This window comes from Perca fluviatilis, chromosome 17, assembly GCF_010015445.1.
Source record: "Perca fluviatilis chromosome 17, GENO_Pfluv_1.0, whole genome shotgun sequence".
Lineage (NCBI taxonomy): Eukaryota > Metazoa > Chordata > Actinopteri > Perciformes > Percidae > Perca > Perca fluviatilis.
In genome coordinates, this window is record NC_053128.1 from 12,414,562 (window position 1) to 12,437,839 (window position 23,278).

A 23,278-nucleotide genomic window follows, 5' to 3' on the forward strand; every position below is an offset into this window, starting at 1 on the left:
ACTAAACTTTCTGTCTTTGTATGTCTCTGTTTACCAGTGTGTCACTCTTTGCACACCATTGTAAGTTTATGTGTACAGTATGTATGTATATAAAATATATTATTCAAAGTTAATCACCAAAGGGAAAGATTTTTTGTGTTTGTAAATTTAAGTGTGTATAATCTGTCCAAATGTACTGTAGGATTTTGCTTATGGTTTTTATGTCATGAGCTCTTTTGTATTGTGACCCTAATTAATGCATTGCCTGTAAACTATATTAACTCATTTGTGACCCAGAACTAGATATGACCCCATTTCCACCTGGTATTAAAATCCAATCTGAGTGATCCGATCACTAGTGGACAACTCTATGTACAGCTGTAAATGCACCCAGGACGCATTGAAGATGCATTGAGGTCCAATTACTCAGACCACATTCGGAGATGGTTTAGGCCAGCTGTGACCACATTCTTTTAGCAGTGTGCATGCACATTTGTCCTGGGCCACATTAGGGACCGCCTACTTAACAGTCAGCAGAACTACGTAATCATTCAAAGTATGTCTCCTGTTAGAATGAGAAAAACGGTAATTGAAAATAAATTAAATTCTTCACAACAATAAATTCTTCACAACAACAGTTCTTCGTTATTTAGGTTTTTTTAAAGCTTTTATTATGAAGCAGCAAAATCTGGAAATGTTTGGTCTTTATCAGCATTAACTTAACACGACTCCTATAAGCGAACATGAAACGTAAAAATACCTTTTTAAAACATCTTTCTCTCCTGCCTAACAGACTGTAGGCAGCGCCTTTTTATCAGTCATCGCACGTTTCTAATGTAGGATTTTTGTGAGAGTAACAACCAGCCTACTATGTGCAACCCGAAATGATTTATGTATTTATTTGCATGTAGCGCGGGAAAGTGAGATCCGATCACAAGTGGTCACTCAGGACTCATGTGGGAACACACGTACTTAGAGCTGAACACTTGTGATCGGATCCCTCGGATCAGATTTTGATACCAGGTGGAAATGCGGCCAAAGTGTGCAGTGCCTTCCAGTCCTCCTCCTTAAAGAGTCACTTAACACCAGGTTGAAAAGCAGTGTTTGACCGCCCTCTCTGTTTGGAAGTGTGCTTTGTTGCACCTGTAACCACACCCAACAGTGATGTCACAGTGTCCTGGAGTACACTTGTACATCACTGCAGCAAGGAGAGAAGTTAGACCAATGGAGGTCAGCCAAAACTAGATCTTCAGAAGGTGTTAACCTACACTTTAAGTTTGTTTTTCTGTTTTTTGTGTGCGTGTGTGTGGCTAACACCGTCGTTTTACAATGGCCGTAAAGTACAACAAAGATTAATGTCAGTGTTAGAGCGATATTTAATTTTTGCATGTTTGATACACAACACAGCCGCAAAAGAGGTTAAATAAGTAAGCGCTCACAAATACAAATTTGGTTTTGAATATGATTTAAGAAAAAATAAAATAAAATAGAGATCTGATTTCATGATTTAAACTGAGGTCTAAACAAGTTCAAATAATCTGATGTGGGGCCACTAACTGAGATCTAAATTGAGTCTTTTTGTTTAACAAGGAGACAAAATAAATCATTCTTAAGAGCAACACGCACTGGCGGTATGTCAAAACACTCGCACCCATTGTTTTTTTTTAATGTAAGTCCACATGCTATTATGCATGTCAGGATGCGCCAATGTTCCTTTCCCAGCTTTAAGATGCGTAAACTTTCCTGAAAAAAACAACCGTTTTATCACATTATCACCTCAGATTAGCACATCACGGCCATCATACCCTGACTGCTTCTTCTTTTGTCTGAATAGTGCATCCAATGTTCGCCAATTGACATTACACGACACAAGCGGTGTGTGTTGCACTTTAGAAATGTTGTCATGTTAATACCAAAAACCATTCATCCCAAAGTTTATACATAGAATAATTATATGTCCATAATTAGGAGTAATGTCTGATCGTCCTAACTGTAGCTCTGAAACAGTTTGTTCTTCCAAAGTGAAACAATGCTTTAAGAAATGTTTTGGAGGAAAATGTTGCCAAGCCTCAGATTTAACAACCAATGTACCAGTAGTTTGTAAGAAAGTAATTGTGACACAGACATCCTGTGAATGTGATTTCCATACTATCTATACTGTACGGGCCAATATCGATGAATGTCCACCCAGAGTCATAGTGTTGATATCCCAGCAACAATAAAAACATGAGAAAAGTCTGAATTCTTGTGTCGGTGTGGTTTTTAAAATGTGAAATTAAGGCTTTTCTGGAATAAATATTGGAAAAGAGTTGTAATGACACTTAATTCATTGACAGTAGCAGACAGTAGTAGGGTATTTTTTTGGTTTTTTTTTTTTTTTTTTTTTTTTGTTTTGTTTTTTTTTTTTTTTTTTTTTTTTTTTTTTTTTTTTTTTTTTTTTTTTTTTTTTTTTCCTTTTTTCTCACCCCCCCCTTTTTTTCCCCCCCTATTTTTCTTTTTTTTTTTTTTTTTTTCTTTTCTTTTTTTTTTTTTTTTTTTTTTTTTTTTTTTTTTCCTTGGGGCTGTTAACACGTTTTAGACAGCCTTGACTGTTAGCAGAAGTCTGTGCGCAACCATGTGTTTATATGGTGTCAGACGAACACATTTATTCACGGTGTGGTCTGAGTGGTTGTGCAGAATTAGAGGGGAGAAAATGCTTGATGAATCAGCGTCTAACACTTATATGTCCTCTGTTGAGCTCATGTGTTTGGACTTGGCTCTCTTGATACAGTTGTCAGAGAATATTAGTTCTAATTTTATTTTTGTCAGCCATAGAGGAATTAAGGCCCGGCCACCCACAGAGCCCATATGTTGCATCTCCACTTTATTAAAAATTGTTATCAGTGACATCAGTGGCTGAGTGCTCCCTACTGTACCAAGGGTAAATACAGCTAAATCACGACGGACAGTATAAGAAAAATGTCTTTTTCTTTTTATCAAAGCATGCAACCATGTTCTAGTAGAAACCCAAATTACAAGTATGAACCTGAAAAATCAGCACAATACGGGACCTTTAAATCCCCTAGACCTAACAACAAACCTAGACTTAACCACTACCTGTACTGTGAAATGTTGTTGTGTAGAAACATCTATCTCCCTATTTTCACATTTACAGGCATTTAAAAACAAATTGTTGACTTCATACCATTTTGTGAGATTAAACTACTTTATATGACCAGAAATACTGTACCCCGCGTATGTGAGTATATGATGATGTTTTTGTGATAAAATATCCAGCTTAATCATTAGTGCTCTTAAATTGCCCTTCACAAAAAAAACCCCCGCAAAAAACAGACGGGCAGACTCAATTCTGAAAACTGAACATTTAAAAGTAATGACTTTACATTTCAGAATGTGGATTGTGACATAAAGCAGATGGTACATGCAGTACTGCACTGTACGGGTGTGGTATGTTTGTATGTTTGGCGACTGTAAGAGGGGTCAGGGCCACGATGTGTCGTGTGTGACATGAACTAAGCAGCTGTCCTAGCAACAGCGGCCAAATGTTTGTATAGGGAAGAATGTTGTGCGTGTGTGTGTAAAATGCACGCTCTGCCATGTTTATTGTTCCACAGCTTTGGAGTGCTAGCCTCCAGTTGACTGATATATGTCTCCCTACTTCCTGTTGCTCCCTGAATGGGCCAATCAGAGCCAGCGCGGCCACACACAGGAAGTTCCTCTGCGCTGTCGCTGAGTGAGGGGGATGTCACATCTTCGTCACAATGTCAATACAGACGCTTTCCGTGGTTCCCACATAGGTTAAAGCTAATGATTTGAATGGACAGGATCAGCATTCCCGTCGCCAGCCAAATTTATGACGCATTGGAAAGGTCAACAAGACGTGAAAAGCTGAGCTGCTGACATGCCAAGACATCCAGGAATCGCAGCACTTTTGTTGAAGGATTCAGAAAATGTCAACACATGAAGAATGAATCGAATTTCTCTGCTGCAAAAATTGTACTTAACCAAGGCAGATTATCATAACAAAACAGGAAGTGATTTTTCATGGCAGTGTAAATCTCTGGTCCCCAAACATTGAGAGCTGCTATTGCAAAATTGGCAGGAAGGTTAGAGAGTCCATTCAGATAAATCTCCTGTTTGGAGAAAGGACAATCGGCTAATTCTCTGCGAGTAAGTGTTCCTTCCCAGTATCTGCAGCTGGCTTTGTGATACATTTTAACTCAGACCTTTCAAAGACAAAGCAAATGGAGACAGGGAGAAGGAACTGACTGAAACCACAGATAAGAAAGGAAACAGCGGTGATGGAGAATGGGGAAAGAAAGGACAAAGGAGGATAGAATGGGGGGGAAAAAAGGGTGAAATGAGTGAAGACTGTTACAGTCTTCACTCATTTCACCCTTTTTGCTACAGTAGCACAAGACTGAAGTGACAAAATTGAACGTTTCAACCCCCATTTCCCAGTCTTCTGTCTTACTCGTATCCGACAATGGACACGCTTTTATATTGGATCCGCTCATCAAGGCGAATTAAATTCAAGTTCACAGTTGCTCTGTGTAGGATTCAACTGAGGGAGATTTGGCACGTGAATACTTGCTGTTGATCAGTTGCAAACCATCTTAACATTGCTGACCGTTGAGGCAATGGAGAAACCTAAAACTTCACTGGGTGCGCCAAAGTTGTACATTTTCTAAATTGACAGCACCACAATAAATGATCTTTTGACCCTCCTGTTGTCCTCGGGTCAAATTTGACCCATTTTCCAAAAAATTCTACATCAGAAATGTGGGTTTCTTTCAACCAAATTTTCACAAAAAAAGGAACGTGGATGGTTCCCTACAACGCTCTTCACAAGTAAAATAAATTAACAGTTCAATACTTTTATTGAATGTAGGTGTTTTATTCAATTTTATAGCATTTGAAAAATTTTTTTTATAAAAGAACGTTGAAAAAAGTGACAAAAAAATTCGGAATTTTTTTCTTAAACGTGGGGGGAAAAAAACACAAAAATAAAAGTGACAAAAAAACATCGCAAGTAGTGACAAATAAACTTGGATAAAAGTGACAAAAGTGTCGAAAAAGACAAAATTATAATTCTAAATTTTGACCGAGAAAAACAAAAAGGTGCATGGTCGACGGGAAGACAATACAAGGGTTAATATTTTTTCACATGATAAGTAACAGAGAATAGCTGTGACGACCCCTGCTGTGTTTATGTGATTCAACTGATACCCCGTTTACACGTGCATGGTTATTTTGAAAAACGAAGACATTTCCCTTCGTTTGTGCCCTTCGTTTACACGCAAACGGAGAATTCCCCTCTGAAAAGGATTCTTTCTAAAAAATCTCCGGCCAGAGTGGAGATTTTGGAAAACTTTGTTTGCCTGTAAACTGAGACAAACCTTGGTTTAGGCAGCCGAGGAAGTGAGGAAGAGAAGAGAGAGGAAGTGATTCGTTGCTGTTTTTGCTATTTTCGGGATTCTGATTGGCTAACGTGGGCTTGAGCTTCTCGTTACACTGCCACCTACAGGTTTGGCGTGCTCTTGACAGCATTGAGGGCATATATACACACACGGGAACTTGTTGGCCATTTCGGATCAAAATTGAAAATGAACTTTTTTTGCCAATTAAACACATTTTTTTTTTTAAATTAATTAATTAATTAATTATATAATTAATAATTATTATGAGTAATAGTTAAGATCAGAGGATGTTGAGTGGATCACAGACTGCTATAGCCGGGATACTGTTTTGAAGCCATTTAAACATTTTAAACACCCCAAACTCAATGGAAGTGATCATTAATTTTACCTGCGAAGAATGTTGTATGGGTTCCATACCATACAACGTGCATCCATGTTATTTTTGGGCCATTTGGTTGAAAGAAACCCTTATTTCACATGTAAACAACTTTAAAAACGGGTCAAATTTGACCCAAGGACAACACAAGGGTTAAAGCATTGACGGCATAAATACACACGGGTACGCGTAAACGAACACTTTTCTGAAAACTGACAGCTGTGCACGATGTTATTTTTGAAAACGGAGAGGTTAAAATGTCCGTTTATGAAAATAGCTGGCCACGTGTAAACGTAGCGTGTGTCTCTGCTGACTCTGCATGTGCTCTTTAGGGTAAGCGGGAACACCTGAGTGTTCCCAGGTTATTTAAGCAGGGCTGCAGTGAAAGCTCTGGTCTCTCTGCCTGCCGGCCGCCTGCCTGCCGGCTACCTGCCGGCCGGCCGCCTGCCAGCCGCCTGCCGGCCACCTGCCTGCTTGCTTATTCAGCTCTAAATGTTTCCCCGTCGGTTTGGTTATGTTCTCGTGGCCCTCGTATTACTTCAGTTTGACGCAGAAGTTACAAAACAAATTACAACCAAAAAAAAAATGTAAAGGTAATGCATGTTGTGGTGGTGGTTCTGTTCCAACCTTCTTATGCAATGAAAAGGGAACTGAGATACACTGGAGTTGATCACAAAATATCCAGTCTCAGCCCACAACATGTACAAAAAGGACAAGAAATGAAAGGAAAGGAAGAAGGAGTAAAGGAAGGAGTAAATATGGTGCAGACAGATAAATCAGTAGGAGGCAAAAAAGTGAGGAGAGGGAAGAACACAGAAGGACGTGGGAGTGAAACGGTCTGATCCACAGTTTAGATCAAGGAGAAGAGGGCTGACTGGTGCAAGGCCAAACTCCATGCTGCCTATTATAAACCGTTTACATTGGACATCACAAATGAAAACACACGCGCGCACACACACACACACACACACACACACACACACACACACACACACACACACACACACACACACACACACACACACACACACAGGGAAGCAACCAGTCACACTCACAAAGTTATACAGTGTTCTCAGGAAATCACTCTGAAATTCACTGTAAAAAACGGCTCACGTAGCACTGTCTATAACCTGTTTTTCTACTTAAATTCTCATCTCTGATCCCTCTTGTGGTGAGTAATAACACTGCAGCATCCACATGGTGAAAAGCTTCTTTTTTTTCCGGTGGAGTGGGGGGGCTGTTATGGAACAGCGGAGGCCCGTGATTAAATAAACAGAGATAAAGAGGCATTTGACCCTGTGTTGTCTTCCCGTCGACGTGAACTTGTTGGGCATTTCGGATCAAAATTGAAAATGAACTTTTTTTGTCAATTAAACTAATTTATATGAAATTATACCTCATTTTTACATTATGAATTATTATGACTAATAGTTAAGATCAGAGGATGTTGAGGGGATCACAGACTGCTAAATGTCAAAGTTTAGTTGGGATACTGTTTTGAAGCCATTTAAACATTTTAAACACCCCAAACTTAATGGAAGTAATCATTAATTTTACCTGCGAAGAATGTTGTATGGGTGCCATACCATACAACGTGCATCCATGTTATTTTTGGGCCATTTGGTTGAAAGAAACCCATATTTTACATTTTAAAAACACAAGGGTTAAAGCAGAGAAAAATGAAGGGTCAGAGAAAAATAAATGTGTAGATATTCTACACCCTCTTTGTCTTTCCAATTGTAATAACCAACAATTGCCATATTGAAATCAATAAATGAATATAGCTAATTCTCCCTTATCTGCAGTGATTACACTACATGTCTGTCTCTGTTCAAGCCTCAGTCCCACTGTTTGTTGAATAACTGGCCTAAAATCATCAAAGTTTTAGGGTACGTTTGCTGCAGTTATGTCTGTGGATGTGGTTATTTATTTTTAAAGCTGTTCCACACTCTTACCATTAAGCCACACCGGACACGGCAGCCTAGACGGGGCTACTGCCTCCCATTTATTTTCAATGAGGTGTAGCAAATCACTTGTGGAATATTAGAGGACTGATGTTGGCACAATGAAGGCAGGGCCTGAGGATGGTGGTGTTGGTCAGCCTGTCCATCTATCTGTCCAACAGTTAACTCCAGAATAATTAACATATCTCATTGATTCATAGGGAATTCAGTACTGGGTATTCCCTGTCCCCAGATTAAGATTTTTAATCATTTTAAAGATGTTGTAGTTATATATCTGAAATAGCACTGTGGCCACATTTAAATAACATCATCTATAGCCAGCTGTTTGTTTTCACAGTTGTTTTTTTTTTTGGTCAGATAAGATGATTTTACTTCCTTTTATATACTACTTTCTAGATTTGTAGATTTATAACATAATGTCGGCACAGGGGATGCATGCACACCTTAAAATAATATGATATAGTACGTCTAGAGCTCTAATACAAATGTGTTGATTTATTGTTTATTTGCAAGCAATACAAAGAAATATACATATCAACCTGCATCGTAATGTTATGTAACAAATAAAAAAAAACATCACACCAAATTTAAAAATGAAAAACATGTCGTTCATCTGAAAAGCTTTTCCAGTTGACAATATAAACATTTTCTGTCACTTGATATTAATCTCTTAATGAAATAAAACAAACTAAAGAAATCATTAACAGCTTTGAGTAACAAAGAAGACTGATGACACAAGAGATGTTGGTAATACTGTTCTAAAATTGTGTAAAAATATGACTCTAATTTAATTAAAATGAGCCCAGAGAGCAAAGATTGATCTGTAACAGAGAGTTTCTATCTTTGTGAGAACATATTAAATATTGACTCTTTCAGAATAAGGATATTTTTGAACGTCGAGGACATTTTGCCCATTCTTCACTTACCAACGAGTCTATTTTAAGGCATGGAAATGAATTTAGGTAATGAGTTTTTGCAAAATTCCAATTAAGAAAATGTGTGTCTGTGCTTCAGTGAGAGACTTATGGGTGATGACGCAAGTTGGAAAAAATGTATTAATAAACTTCAAACTATTTATACTATTGCTGCTGTAATTTACTCACTTCTTATGTCAAACTTTGTGTCAAACACTGTCACAAAGTAAAGTTAGCACAAAAAAAAGACAAAGATCGACAACATGAAAAAGAAACAAATAAGTAAAAAGAAAATGCCCAATAATGGAATAGCAACTTGTCCATATAAAACAACCAACAGCAATGGTTTAAAGTGATTGTGTGCCACTGTGGAATTTGCTAGAGGTGACAATAACAACAAAGGTGTTTTAAATGTTGTTACTATGTAGCGTCCAACTGTCATGTCCCAATCTCTTTCTAACCCTAATGTTAAGTAGTCACAAAATGAAGGAGAGAAAAAAAACAATTCCACATGCAATGGATGGAGCACAATGTTTGAGTGCATATGTATCTGAAATGGTTATGGGTATATCTGCATGCTTAGTGGCTTCAAGTCCTAAAAGGGTAAAGCTCTGGGGTCAGGGTTCAACCCTGTCTCCTAAAAAAACAGGGCATTCCTATACAACTAAACTGCATTTTCAATTACGTTTTGAGGGAATGTATGTATGTATGTATTTTCTCCCAGATTGTTCGTTCCAAAACATCCTCGTACCAGCGACAGGCGCACGTTGTCAAATGGTCGCAACACGTGGTTAACGATGTGATTTCAAACAAAACTACTTGGTTAGTTAAAGATCAACAAAACAACTTTAGGTTAGGCTTAGGAAAAGATCGTTGGATAATTTGGATTAAAATAAGTAGCTTGTTACGTAACTTGAGTTGCATACGTATGTTACGTAGGCTATGTGACGTAAATTGAGGACGTTATGTAAGTCTGTCTCACATGGGACACGAGCAGCAGCCTCCTGGGTAGAAAGTCCCGTGTTTGTTTGACCCATCCATCCATCCATCCATCCATCCCAACCTCCTTCCCAATGCAGACTTTGAAGGTGGACTTTGAAACATTTCTGTGATGCGTCGAAAACAAAACCGGAACTTTTCCCTCAAAACTTAGAATTTAGAATGCAGTTCAGTTGTATGGGAACATCATTTTTAGGAGACAGGGTTAAGAGTCTGTTCAGACATGAAAGTAACATTGTTCATAAATAAAGCCGACCTGTGTGATGGATATGTGCTGGTGAATGGTCAGGAGTGATGCTTTAGGGTCTGAAAACACTACAGCATTCCTGAATTGTGAATTGAAAAGTAATATGCAAATGACTAAAATATGAGAGCTGTTTATGATACAAAAATGTCTGGTAAGGGTAGCAGTTTGGGTCTCCTCAAAAAGACAAATTGGGCAAGAAAGACGGCTGAAATCGCTTACTGGTTTGGGTATTCTATGTACATTTTAAAGTGTGTTTTCCGGGCACCAGATTATTACATAAATCAGTTTTGTTTTTTTATGCACAGGGACAAAACATTTGTTTGTGAAAAGTTCCTAGGTTAGCAGTCAGCCTCAGTATCAGCACTCATGCTTAGTGTGCTCTGATGGATACGCTCCAGTATCCGATGTATACTACTGAAGCTGGGCCGATCTGATGGGTGTGTGCTCCAACAAAGCCTCATCAGATTATACAGCTCCAGAGGACAGTTCTCAGGACAGGAGAGGATGTGACCGTCCCTCACATAGTAAATAACCTCCTCATGACCCATACCGTAGTACGGCTGCATCCCATTGGAGAAAATCTCCCATAACACCACGCCATAGGCCCAGACGTCAGATTCCGTGGTGTAGCGGTTATAGAAAATAGACTCTGGGGGCATCCAGCGTATGGGGATGGCGTCATTCTCGTTGGCTTTGTAGTAATCGGCCGAGTAGATGTTTCTGGAGAGGCCGAAGTCCGCGATCTTCACCACCATTTCCTCCCCAACCAGGCAGTTCCTCGTGGCGAGGTCTCGATGGACGAACTTGCGCTCTGACAGGTAGGCCATTCCGGCAGCGATCTGCTTGGAAATTGACAACTGCTCGGCGCAGGAGAGAAGTCCCGCCTCCAGCTCCGAGGAGAAACTGCGACCGGACAGGCTGGCGCGGCTGAGGGTGCGCACTGATTGGCTCGGAGATCGGCGGCGCAGGAACTCGTTGAGGTCACCGTGGGCCATGTACTCGAACATCAGACACATGGGCTTACCCACTGCGCACACACCTGGGGAAGAACGCATACAGGCGATTTTATTTCCAGCTCTATGACTTTCAGATTTAATAAGTAGGCTTGTGAGTTGTGCATTTTCCCACCACAGAGGTTTGCGAGTACAAACACAAATACTCAACCACATAAACACATCAGCGACAAAATTAAACCGCGCTTAATAGTGTAGTAGTAAGTGTGTTTCCTTCTTCTACAGTGTCACACAATGAGTTCGTTCACTGTAAAAGATAAATAAATATTCAGTCCAGACATAAACATAGACGAAACCATCTGTTATGTGTGCATGCTCACAAATAAACTCTCACGCATAGAGGATGTACAGTCTAGCATTAGTAGCCCTGTCATGTAAACACAGTGTGTTGGTAAATTAACTTTGTGTTCTTCTGACCCTGTCTGTGCTGTGGGGAAATACTCAAATTGCGGTTGGTGTGATTGCCAATCTCTGTGAATCTGTGATTCAGATACAAAGGACTTCATTTAGGTTTCTGTAAACTTCAACTGTCGTGTGTGTGTGAGTGTGTTTCGCAGTGAGGGCTTCCACAGCTACAACTGAACTTGTTAGCTTTTCTTTATTTGGAAAGAACGCGTTTTGATGTATTATTTTTATGTCAACACCAGGTATTAAGGCGTTGACATAAAAGCAAATTGGTGAATATTCATGGGCAGAAGTTTGCCCTCACCAAATTCATTCTACTCTATTTACTACGTATTTACTTTACCTCCTATAAAAGACTGTCTGTCTGCTTGCTTGTTTATGTATGCATTCCTGTAAATGCTTTTTGCAATGTACAGTACACTGCTTAGAGGAAATGGAGCACAGTCTCCAACAGCCCTGCAGAAGTTGGTAGATTGTGCCAATCATTTTAGCTGGTATTCACAACACTGGCCTCAGATTTAGAGTACGATATAGCTCTGTGGGAAAAATTATTACAAATCACCAGGTTTGCCAACAAGAAAAGGAATACCCCCCTGGAATCAGACGGCCGTTTTCAGTTTCTCTTTCTCTAGCCAATTTTAGTTTGAGGCTTTGCAGCTCTTGTCTGTGTTCTTTCCAACGCAGACCATGATTGGTGCACTTTATGTGGTTAGTGCACTGAAATGCACTGAGCCATATTGGCCATAATCATAATTTTGATTTAGTGCACTTCGCTGCCTCTGCTTCTGTGTGAAATGAAACATGAATTGGAACCTCACTGACCTGCCACTAACCAAGTCATTTCAAAAACTTTCAAACTTTGTTCAAACCCACAGAACAAAACAAATACTGGTGGGATTTTAGGGAAATGTGTATAACACAATGCAGACTATTTCCATTTGATGGAATTGTGCAGCCATCGACATGGTTGGGAACAGGATGTTTTTTAACTGTAATATGTTGCCACTGTTATGACCAAGTCAGCGCAAGAATTGCAACAACAACATGTTCACGAGAAGAGGAGGCTTGGAGGTCATGCTCTGTTAGTTCATGTCCTGTGGGTCACAGCGGGGGACAGTTCCCCAGAGAATGAGCTCTGATTACAGCTCCCTGGGGGGTGTGCGTGCGTGCGTGTGTGCGTGCGTGCGTGCGTGCGTGTGTTGTCCACAAGCAGGACTGTAATTCAACAGTAGCAGTAAGGTCAGTAGCTGGCTCAAAATGTTTCACTCCGTCGCTAAATATACAGAACACAGAGGCCCCCATCCTGCACACACATGCATGCCACAAAATAATGACATGCAGACATATACCATCTCTAATTATGACACATTCATGTTATGGATGATGCATATGTTATGATTGGCGATGTATTATTAGCCAAGAGGGTAATTAGAGGTTAACTTAATAATCAACTCTGGTTTCAAGTGCACCAGAGACTTCAGCATTGTGACTTTCTGGATGAGTCATCCAAAAATGAATTGTCACTCAAAACAGAAAACGTATACTACTATTGTTTGATGAACGTGGTTTTAAATAAACTTCACGATCACTGAAGCAGTAAAATGGACCAAAGTAAACAAACTTCTTTCAGCACGGCCAAAGAGCAAGGGCCCCGGTTTCTAACTGACAGTGCCAAATAGAGTAAGTTGTATCTCTAAATATCTTCCTGTAAGTATATGCGAGCAGTGTGTATTAGATTAGATAGGCTGTATTAGTGTAAAAGAAAACTAAAGAAGACATTTGTTTTACTCAGGCCAAGAAAGGCACATAAACTGCCAGCAGTGCGTGTTTACTGGCAAAAAGTCCTATCTGTATCCCTAGAGCGTGTTTTATTTTAGCACTACAGGGAAATAGATCTGAAGAAAAAGACTTATATTTAATTATAAGAATTATAGTGTGTGAGTGGAAACTGGGCCTGAAATAGCCTGAAAAAAAACACACACACACAAAAAGAAGACAAAAGAAGACATTTACAAAGGCTGTTGAGTGCAGTTCCCCTTTTATAATATTGAGAATATTGTTTGACTTTGATCATCTCATTTTGATGTAGCGTACTGGAGACTGATTCATTGTCTATTTCCTTGGCTGTTGTTTCTTATTAAGCAAGATGTGCACCAATCGCAGTGTGTGCTACATGGTGGGGCTTAAAGTGATGGTTCGGAGTAATTTCACCCTGGAAGTAAGAGAGCTTAGGGACGTCTACAAATTACAACACCGAAAAGAGTTGTAATATTTATTAATTTAATGATTAAATAAGGTAATGTCTCCAAACTTACCTCAATTATAACTTGTCTCCTCCTAGTTATACTACAGCACTTACTTAAAAAAAAAAGTTCTGGGGGGTTGTTTAGTTGTTTGGCTCGAGGTCATGGTGCAAAGGACCCTAGGGTGAAATTACTCCGAACCATCACTTTAATAGTAAAGAGTAAAGAGCAGCATCGCAGGTGACAGAGATGATGGCTTGATTACGGAATGACGCAGTTATCCAATAGGATGTCTTGAACACGTTGACTAAACAAGTATAAAAGTGGTTCTGAACCACTAGCTCTGTTTGGCCACTGATGAAGATTTGAGCTAAAACATTGGTCTTTCATTCAGCGAAACGCTGTTTGAGTAAAGAAGATTACAAACCGAGCAATTTCTTCAAAACTACAATTTTTCCTAAAAGAGAACCAAGTTTTTTTTTTCTTTGCCTATAACCTTTACCATACCTTAACCATACATACTTAACATGCCAGGATTACAATCTTCCCATACACTTTACCCAAACTTTATTATGCTGTAGTCGCCAAGACTGAATATTTTAGGGAAACCAAAACGAGACTGTGGACATTTTGCAAATCTGTGATAAACTGCTCAAATTGCAAAAATTAATAAGAGACAAATAAGCCAAGAAGGAATCTTTTCCTCCAGAGTTAATTGTTGGACTTTAGACAGGTCTTTTAACTGTACAGTACAGTTAAAATAGTAGTCCACAAAGTAAAATAATGCACAATCACTTGGGGCAATTTTTCCGATTTTGCACAGCTCCTTCTGGGGCCACAAAAGGCTTTTTACAACTATTTTCACATATGCTGTAGTACTCCCCAAGACTTAGACTTGAAGAAGAAGAAAAGACTGACGAGTGAAATGAATGGAATTCCTCTTTAACTATATGCACACAGTGATCTGGTCAGAGCCCTCGATTTGTTAACATAGATACCTTTGCTCAGAAAGTAGTTAAAGAGAGAGAGAGATCTCACAGCTCATTCTGTTACTGTGTTTATGGTCCACCGCACATGATCTCTTTCTGTGTTTCCATATCTGTTTTTGCACTTTGCTTATCTTCTCAAGCAAACACACTGTTCCAGCAATTGTACAATGTGAAATCCAGCTGTGAACGCAACCTTTTTGGAATCTGGTTTGATCTTTTTTTTTTTTTCACTCCTAACTTGTCAAATACAACAGTGTGGATAGTGGCTCTCAGCGACTACGACGCACAAGGCACCCTACAGTGTCTGTATGAGACACCAGCGCCGGGCTTCTTACTGCTTGACCGTGCCGCGGTGAGATGACGTAGTATAAAGAGCGACAAAGTCTGCATAGGGCGGATAATAATAAAAATTGACAAACGCACACAGGACTTTTACCCAGGAGACCGCTGACTTATTTCAAGTTATGTTACGTAACCTCGGTAAGTTGAGTTACGTACGTAACGTACTTAACCAGCGTCACACACGCAAGTTAGACACGTAGTCTGCAGTTAAACAAACATACTTATTTGAACCCAAACCACATTCTTTTTCTGACCCTAACCAAGTAGTTTTGTTGCCTAAACCTAACCATACCTTGCATTTTGAAAAAGGACGACAAAGGGGTCCTCAAAGCGTTTAAAACATGACGCCAAGGGATCCTGACCAAGCGGCCGTACGTGACGAGTTTGGAGCGAGAACGTGTTGTACGCACTAACTAACGCACACACTACTAACCTAGGAGTCGTACGATGTTTGGATGGTCAAACTGAGCCATTAGTGCCGCCTCTCTCTGGAAGTCATTCTGCATGTCAGCTGACGCTTCCTCCTTCAGCATCTTCACAGCCACCATTGTGAAAGACTCCATTGGCAGCAGGCCTGGTGCTCTGCAACAAACATGCACAAACATATTCAAGCACAGACAATGGACGCATGCAGCTGAGCTATTCTTCCAGAAAAAAAAGGAGATTATTTAACGGTTTGTGTCAAGATATTGCTTCTTTCGCAGCCATCTGCATGTGGGTGAAAAAAAAAGAAGTATTTTATCGTTGTGGGTTTTTCCGATAATGCGTTAACCAGATTTCTGTAACCATGTGTTTTTTGAATGTGTGTCTTTTTAAGTCTACCAACAAACAACCTAGCAACTGTAAATGTCAGTTACTTGGAGGAAACATACCCACACTTCCTGTGTTGGCTCCCTGGAGGGGCAAGCTAAAGTCAGCATGTTGTTGTAAATGTATATATAGTTTGCACACACAACTACTCACACACTGGAAACACTCACTCAGACACCGTAGTACTAACACACACACAGACACACACAGACACACACACACACACACACACACACGGAAACTACAGGTTGAAGCCCATCTGTCAGAGAAGATATTTACTCCTCGGGTCTATTTAGGTCTCCCAGTATGTTGCATGTGTCTGGGTTCATGTATGCATGAGCACACACGACCCAGTGCATGCGCTGCCTGTGTTTTTATATGATTGTTCATATGTAATCTTGAGTGCATGTGCTTACAGGATATAGTGTGTATTTGCACGTTTGTTGCCTGTTGCTGGTAATATATGCAGGTATGAGTTAAGTTTTTGCTCTTTTTACTTCTGTCTATATAAGGACACATTTGAGTTTTAGACTGTCAGGGTCAAGATATGGTTACAAAAGTGAAGACATTTTGGTCAGTCCTTACCAAGACTATGAGTTTTTGCGTTATGGTTAAATTATGTTTGTAGGTTAAGGTTGGGTGTCTAGTTGTGATAGTTAAGGTTACTGATGTTGACTAAGGAATACATTACACCAATGCCCTCACAGTTTGAATGTGTATTATGTTCCCAGGGGTATCTATGTACTGCACCATTCCAGTTGTCAATAAGGGATTATCAGCTAGCCTGAAGGACATCTTCCAGATCTGCATGGCTACATGCAGGTGCTATTGTGAAAAGGCCATCATCTGCTAGAATACTGTGCTAACTGTAATTTTATATACCCCCATTTATAGCGTGCTCCACATAGTGGCATTAAAGCTCTATGTAGTGTCCGTGCAAAATCATGGACAGAAGGTCAGAATTCTCAACTGCAGTTATTGGCATAATCTGCTGTCGCTGTATTGCAATTTTGCAGCAGTCTAGTATCAAAACACTAGGGTCCTAAACTCAGCTATGGATGTCTTCCAGAAGGCACTGTCTGAAAATCTGAACCGTTATCTCTTATTTAAAAGATATAGCATCTGCCCCTCTGTCTATGATGGTCCACCCCAACCCTAACTCTGTAAACTCCTCTCTGTCAAAACGTGAGTTTACTGTTTGTGTTGATTACAGGCTCCCGGTCAGGGACACTACAGGAGTGAAAGAACTGTGGGAGGAATTAAAGTTTAATAATGCAGAGTGTCATAAGGTTAGAAAAACTTTTAACCTCTTCATTTTATCACTTCAGCCACCCTGAATTCTTGTGCAAAACATTTTAATTGTCTGCAAAGGTTATCAGTCATGGATGTATTGGCTTTCAGTGACTGAACAAATAGATTAGGAAAGTGCTTGGTCAATACTGTACAAAGGGTTAGATAGGACTCAGTTATGATGTCTTATTTCTGCAATGAAAATGTGTCGCAACTGGAATATACAACCACTGTTCTGCATCAAGAAGGAAACCACACATTTCCCACAGCCACCTCAAGCATAAACTATAGAATTGGGTGTAGATGTTGTTGTTGCCAGTGTTTTATAGTTAAGTATGACATTTTAGAAATGCAACCGTATGCTACTGTTTGACCCAGGTCTGGTATTTAGTCTGATCATGGGGATTAGGTTGAGACATACGTGTCTTGCTGAGAACAGCGTCAGTGTGGGATGAAAGTGACACCTGTAGCAGCTCACCCTGTGACTTTGCGAATGACGCAGCAGTTCTCAGAATGACCAGTGGCCTTGTTTAGCCACTCTATTTCCCCCTGTCTCTATCCGAGTCCTGTCTCACCCATTTCTCTTACTCTGCCTAAGAAATATCCACTTCATCGTTCTAGCCCCTGGCAGCAAATATGATGATGACATGGCAATATTAAATATTAGCCTAGTAATTAGCGTAAGTAATAATATTGCAAACAAATGTTCGTCTTTGTACAGTCTCTCTCCCATTTGGGGGTGGTAGGCATCATTTTTTTATTTATTTATTTATCCAGGTAAGCCGATTGAGAACAAATTCAATGCAACGACGACCTGTCACATTCAAACAGACCTCCCGGTCACAAGCTCTCTTCTCTAACCTTTAGGCCACCACTCCCATTTCTTCTTCTCTCCTTTTTTTACTCAATTAGATAAAAAAAACAAAATAAAAAAAAAAAAAACAAATATATATATATATATATATATATATATATATATATTTGGGGCTAGAACGATATATATATATATATATATATATATATATATATATATATATACTGTGTATGTAATTTCGAGACTGTCCTCCCCCAAAATAATAATTTGTGTCCTGTTTGAAAATTTAAGTTCACAGTGAGTGATTTAATTTACGGAACAAACGGAACTACTTCATGGTCTGTGGCATGTTTTACCAGAAATGAAGTAACAGAGGTACTAATTTTAACCCAAACCACAATCTTTTTCTAAACTTAACTAAGTAGTTTTATTTCCTAAACCAAAGCAAACTTCCTTTACAGTACAGGCCAAAAGTTTGGACACACCTTCTCATTCAATGTGTTTTTTTATTTTCATGACTATTTACATTGTAGATTCTCACTGAAGGCATCAAAACTATGAATGAACACATATGGAATTATGTACTTAACAAAAAGTGTGAAATAACTGAAAACATGTCTTATATTTTAGATTCTTCAAAGTAGCCACCCTTTGCTTTTTTTGATAACTCTGCAAACCCTTGGTGTTCTCTCAATGAGCTTCATGAGGTAGTCACCTGAAATGGTTTTCACTTCACAGGTGTGCTTTGTCAGGGTTAATTAGTGGAATTTGTTGCCTTATTAATAAAAAAGCAAAGGGTGGCTACTTTGAAGAATCTAAAATATATACATGTTTTCAGGTATTTCACACTTTTTTGTTAAGTACATAATTCCATATGTGTTCATTCATAGTTTTGATGCCTTCAGTGAGAATCTACAATGTAAATAGTCATGAAAATAAAAGGAAACGCATTTGAATGAGAAAGTGTGTCCAAACTTTTGGCCTGTACTGTACGTTTAGATATATGGAAATTAAACACTCTTGTGGGTTGTATTTCCTGCCACTGCTAGGGGCGGTAATTCATGAAATTTTCCTATAGGTCGTATTAGAGGGTAAAAATAAACAATCTATATGCTCATATGTTTTGAAAGACTTTTTGATCATTTCCCCTTTCCTCACCTCGTCTGCTTTATCTCACCTGGCTTGAAAAACACGTCCGAAGGCTCCCTCTCCAATATCTCTAACATATTGGATATTATTTCGGGGATACTCTAGGGCCAGCAGCTTTGTGTTTAGCAGCAGGGGAACCCGCTGGTACATGGGGTTGGGGTGGAGTCGATCCAGTAGCATCTCTGATGGAAGAGCGCTCAGCGTCGGGGTCTCCATTGCTCTGCGGAAAGAAAGGGGAAGTGAGGAATCAAAAAAAGGGGACACAGATAAATAAAGAACTTCTCATCTTGTCTTTATCTCACCTCTTCCGGTTTCTCCACTGCTTCCTCCGTCTGCGGCAGGCGAGGATGCTGATGGTGAGGAAGACTGCGGTTGCAAGTGCAGCCAGTAGGATGACAATGACGGACATGGAGTAAGCCGGAGACGATACAGCGGTCGTGGTAGGGAGACGAGGAGTCTGACGAGGGCCTGCCGACTCTGGCTTCATCACTAACCCACAAAGAGATCATTAAAATCAAGTCAAGAAAGAAACCTCATCTTGGTTCTAAATCATCTTAATTTGTTTCTTTGTTGGCCCGGCTAATCTATAATCGCATGTTAACCGCTAACTGGCGAAATAGCATCCTAGACATTCTCTGTGATGGGTGGGTTTTTTTAGTGAGAGAGCCAGGGATTGGAACAGAACAGAGGACAGTTGAAGGCAGTACAGTACCTGATGCTATGACCATCTCCCCACACTGCGGCACAGCGCAGTACTCCCAGCGTATGTTGGGATTTGAGGTGTAACACCAGGGCTTGTCGCTGATTCCTCCCGGGTTCCTGCAGTGGTTGTCTGAGTTCTTTAACTCTGGAATCACATCCACAGACAGCCGGTGCTGGTGGGGAACCTACGGGGAGAACAACATGGAGAAAATCAAGCTTTTTCTAACAAAGCTATAAAGCAGTGTTGTAGTCGAGTCACCAACTGTCAAGTTCAAGTCAAGTCCAGAGTCCCCGGTGTTTGAGTAAGTCTAACAATCAGAAAATAGCGACTGGAGTCTGAGTCCAGAACTCGAGTACATCACTGTCTATTACACATAAAAGTAGTCCGAAACTTCATCCCACTTCCGAGTCCTATTTCATAAATGCTTGGGTCCGATTTCATAAATCCTAGAGTCAAAGTCATCAGTGCGCGAGTCCAAGTCGAGTCACGAGTCCAGAGAAGAGCGACTTGAGTGGGACTTGAGTCCGAGTCCAGGGCTTGAGTACTCCATCACTGCTATAAAGTATTATCAAAAAGCAATACTCAGTATGTAACTAGCTATAAGAGGAACAGGAAAACATTGGGGGCCTTTACTTCTTGACCTGTCAGAAGTTTACCGTTGCTTCTTTCTACTTCCTACAGTGGTTAGGTGAATATGTCAAGGATCCACCCTGTGAGTCTGGAGGTGTTTTTTAACCCTCTGAGGTCTAAGCCATTTTATCCAATATTTGATCAAGTAATAGACATCATTTTTTTCATGGGAACCTGGGCTATCATATACTGCAGGGATGTCACATGAATGTGTATATTGTTATATGACTATAAAGACAAAATAAAAAACTAAACGAAAAGGAAATCTCACAGAAATGTATTGAAATCACACAGAGAACAATAAAAACAAAAACCTTTGGCTTTAGCAAATAGTTATCCTAAGTCTTGGCAATCAGGGGAAACTACAATAAAATAACACAAATATGAAAGTATTATATTTTTTTCCCCATAAAAGTCTAAATTCCTTTATCCAAAAACTTAGTTGTGTCATTTTCAATGCCTTATCTGTCTGCTATTTGACATCAGTAGGCCAAAACCCATTCATTTCAACCTCCATGCTTCATTCTGGTGTCTCTTTATCTATCTTCCAGGACTCTGCCAGGACCTTCCAATACACACACATAGACAGTAAATAAGGCCCTCCTGTAAGGGCTCCCTATTGGCTGAGCAAAGTCAGTCCTTAAATTAGTTTATATGATTGATCGACACACCTGTCAGTCAAGGCACGCTATCCAAGATGGCACCTGGCTAACGTGATACATCAGTTTTTGGTACAAAAAGATGACTAAATACAGTAAATAGCCATTCAATCGTGGATTTATCGCTTTGGAATTACTTGTGTAAGTCTCTGAAAAGCCACTGTCTTCCCGGCTGGATTTCTAAGCTTCTGCAAGGGCTACAAAGACACAGAAGCACTTATTGAAAAGTTGGAGCTAACGGCTACGAAGCTACAAACAAAGTGAGATGCTGGGTTAAAAGGTCACGGAGCAAAGCGTTGATTTGTGAGTAGATTTTTGGATTCATAATTATCTGTTCATATGTTACAAAGACACTGTTATTCCATGATGGATTAAAAGAGCTTCTGGATGGCCTACAATTGTTAGAGGACCTTGTTGAAATGGTGCATTTCTCTGCTTCTAAACAACAAAAAAGTAAGTCTCTACACTGTATTGATCTGGAGATACTGAATAAGACATTTAAAGTATGTATTGTCCTGTCGCGGGCGACAGCGTTGACTTTAGAGTTCCAAGCTTATTAGTATCCGTTTTGTTCTGTTGCTGACCCGATGCTTGGAAAGGGCATTGAGAAAACTTGTCTTGAGGGTCCAGTAAAGTCTGATCAGTGCATCATTGTGTACAAAATTGCTGTATTTCTTTTTCTAAAATGTTCGAGAGCTGTTTCAATCAGATTTGGATGGACAGAGTTTTAACTTTTCCAAGAAATTTCTTCTTTTCTTCATTAACAAATAAGTTGGCCTTTCAAATAATCGAATACATTACTCAAGGCCCTGTTTAGGGCCTTTGGTAAGGTTACAGTTTAATAACTGCAGAGGGTGTAAAATGTACTAGAGTGAGGAACATTAGGGGTTGCACGGTTGTTTCTGCAATCTAAGAGTGCCAACTTAAATACTGAACATCTGGTGTCTTTCTGTGTCATGAGCTTTAGTCATCAAAAGAGCATTGGTCCAATTTATCCCAAGAGATTATAAATTATGAGCTGAAACGGCTGAGTTCAACACATGTGCTGCTGAATCTGAATGTGCAAAGCAAACTGCTCACAGGGTTGACTTCCCACTGTTGCCAGGAATGGTAAAAACAAGTCCTCTTCCCTAAATGACAAGATAGGTAATTTGTCATTGCCTTGCAAAACAAGCCATATGAACATTTCCTTATCATGTTTCAGAATGACATTGTTTGTCAATGCTGCCAAAAACTACTTGATTGACTAAAACCGCTTGGTTGAGGTTAACGAATGACATGAGGACATGGAGTCCAATCATCCACCAACCTTCTCCCTGAAGAGGTTTCATGGCACTATAACAATGTCACGCTCCACGAGCCTTTGTTAATGAGGGAGCACAGTCATTATTCTAACGACAACCACGAGAGGTCACTTTACAGGGAAAGCAAAGGTTGTGTATAGTTAAACAAAAGAGCAATGACGTCGTTCTTCCGGTGAGAACGTTCTCATTAAAAACACCAAAGAGTCACAGAACTAAACACAAAGCTAGAGTCATCAAACAATATCACATCACACAAAACAACCAATCACCTAAGGATGCACATGTAAGCAATTGAAAATGTAGAAAAAGAACAAGTTGATAGAGTAACCTGTTTTACAAATACCATTGTGTATGTTTTACATCATTGTAGGTTTAATATTAAACTAATGCTGAATAATACCCTTACAGTTCCTCAAGTGGCATATACTGCTTTTAATGTATTAGTAGAGTTCTTAACAATGTCTGTGCAAAGAGAATGAATCAAAGTTTTTAGTAGTATTTCTCTGTGACTCAGCACAAAATAGGACACTACTCACACTATGCACACGACAGCATACTGTACATATGTGCTGACCATATATTTACCATGGAGGGTAACACATGACATGTGGAACATTGGTGTTTGGAGCTCATTTCCTACAGGACACATCTGTGCAGAATATTATATATCCACTATAAAAAAACAAAACATTTTCTTAAAACATCTGCTCTGTGATCTGAGGAAGGTAAATGATGACTTTGGACTCAGCCATCGCTAGATGATCCTGCCTTGTAGATTTTAGAAAAACGAGACTGACTGTACAAAATATTAGGAACAGCTGCTGTTCCTGCGACTATGGACCAGGTAAGAAGGTGAAAGTTGCACTCTAGTTTCAGCTGTAAATTCACCATCTGTAATCATTTTTAGCTATTAATCAGTATTCATGCAACACTATCCCAAAAAAGAAGAATGTTGATTCTAACCATATTGATCTACCTCATTTAGTTAAAAAACAACATATAGGCCATATAAGTTCAGCAAGAAAATG

At 39.6% G+C, this 23,278-nt stretch overlaps 2 protein-coding genes across 4 annotated transcripts in view; one reads left to right on the forward strand and one right to left on the reverse strand.

Annotated features, from left to right (window-relative positions):
* Positions 1–8,272: 8,272 nt before the first annotated feature.
* The window catches only part of musk (muscle, skeletal, receptor tyrosine kinase), a 44,332-nt gene continuing 29,326 nt past the window's right edge, over positions 8,273–23,278 (reverse strand). For both annotated transcript variants that reach the window (XM_039779827.1, XM_039779828.1), the window contains 5 exons: positions 19,667–19,841; positions 19,257–19,443; positions 18,983–19,174; positions 15,325–15,473; positions 8,273–10,938 (listed from right to left, as the gene is read on the reverse strand). In XM_039779827.1, coding sequence (XP_039635761.1) covers positions 10,238–10,938; positions 15,325–15,473; positions 18,983–19,174; positions 19,257–19,443; positions 19,667–19,841 — 1,404 coding nt within the window. In that variant the 3' untranslated portion in view covers positions 8,273–10,237. The remainder of the gene's footprint in view (positions 10,939–15,324; positions 15,474–18,982; positions 19,175–19,256; positions 19,444–19,666; positions 19,842–23,278) is intronic.
* Positions 21,144–23,278, forward strand: part of rassf6 (Ras association domain family member 6) — a 49,407-nt gene continuing 47,272 nt past the window's right edge. Inside the window, exon 1 of one of the 2 annotated variants that reach the window (XM_039779831.1) lies at positions 21,144–21,249. The gene's annotated coding sequence lies outside the window, so the exon portion shown is untranslated. The remainder of the gene's footprint in view (positions 21,250–23,278) is intronic. The other variant, XM_039779833.1, reaches the window with a different exon arrangement.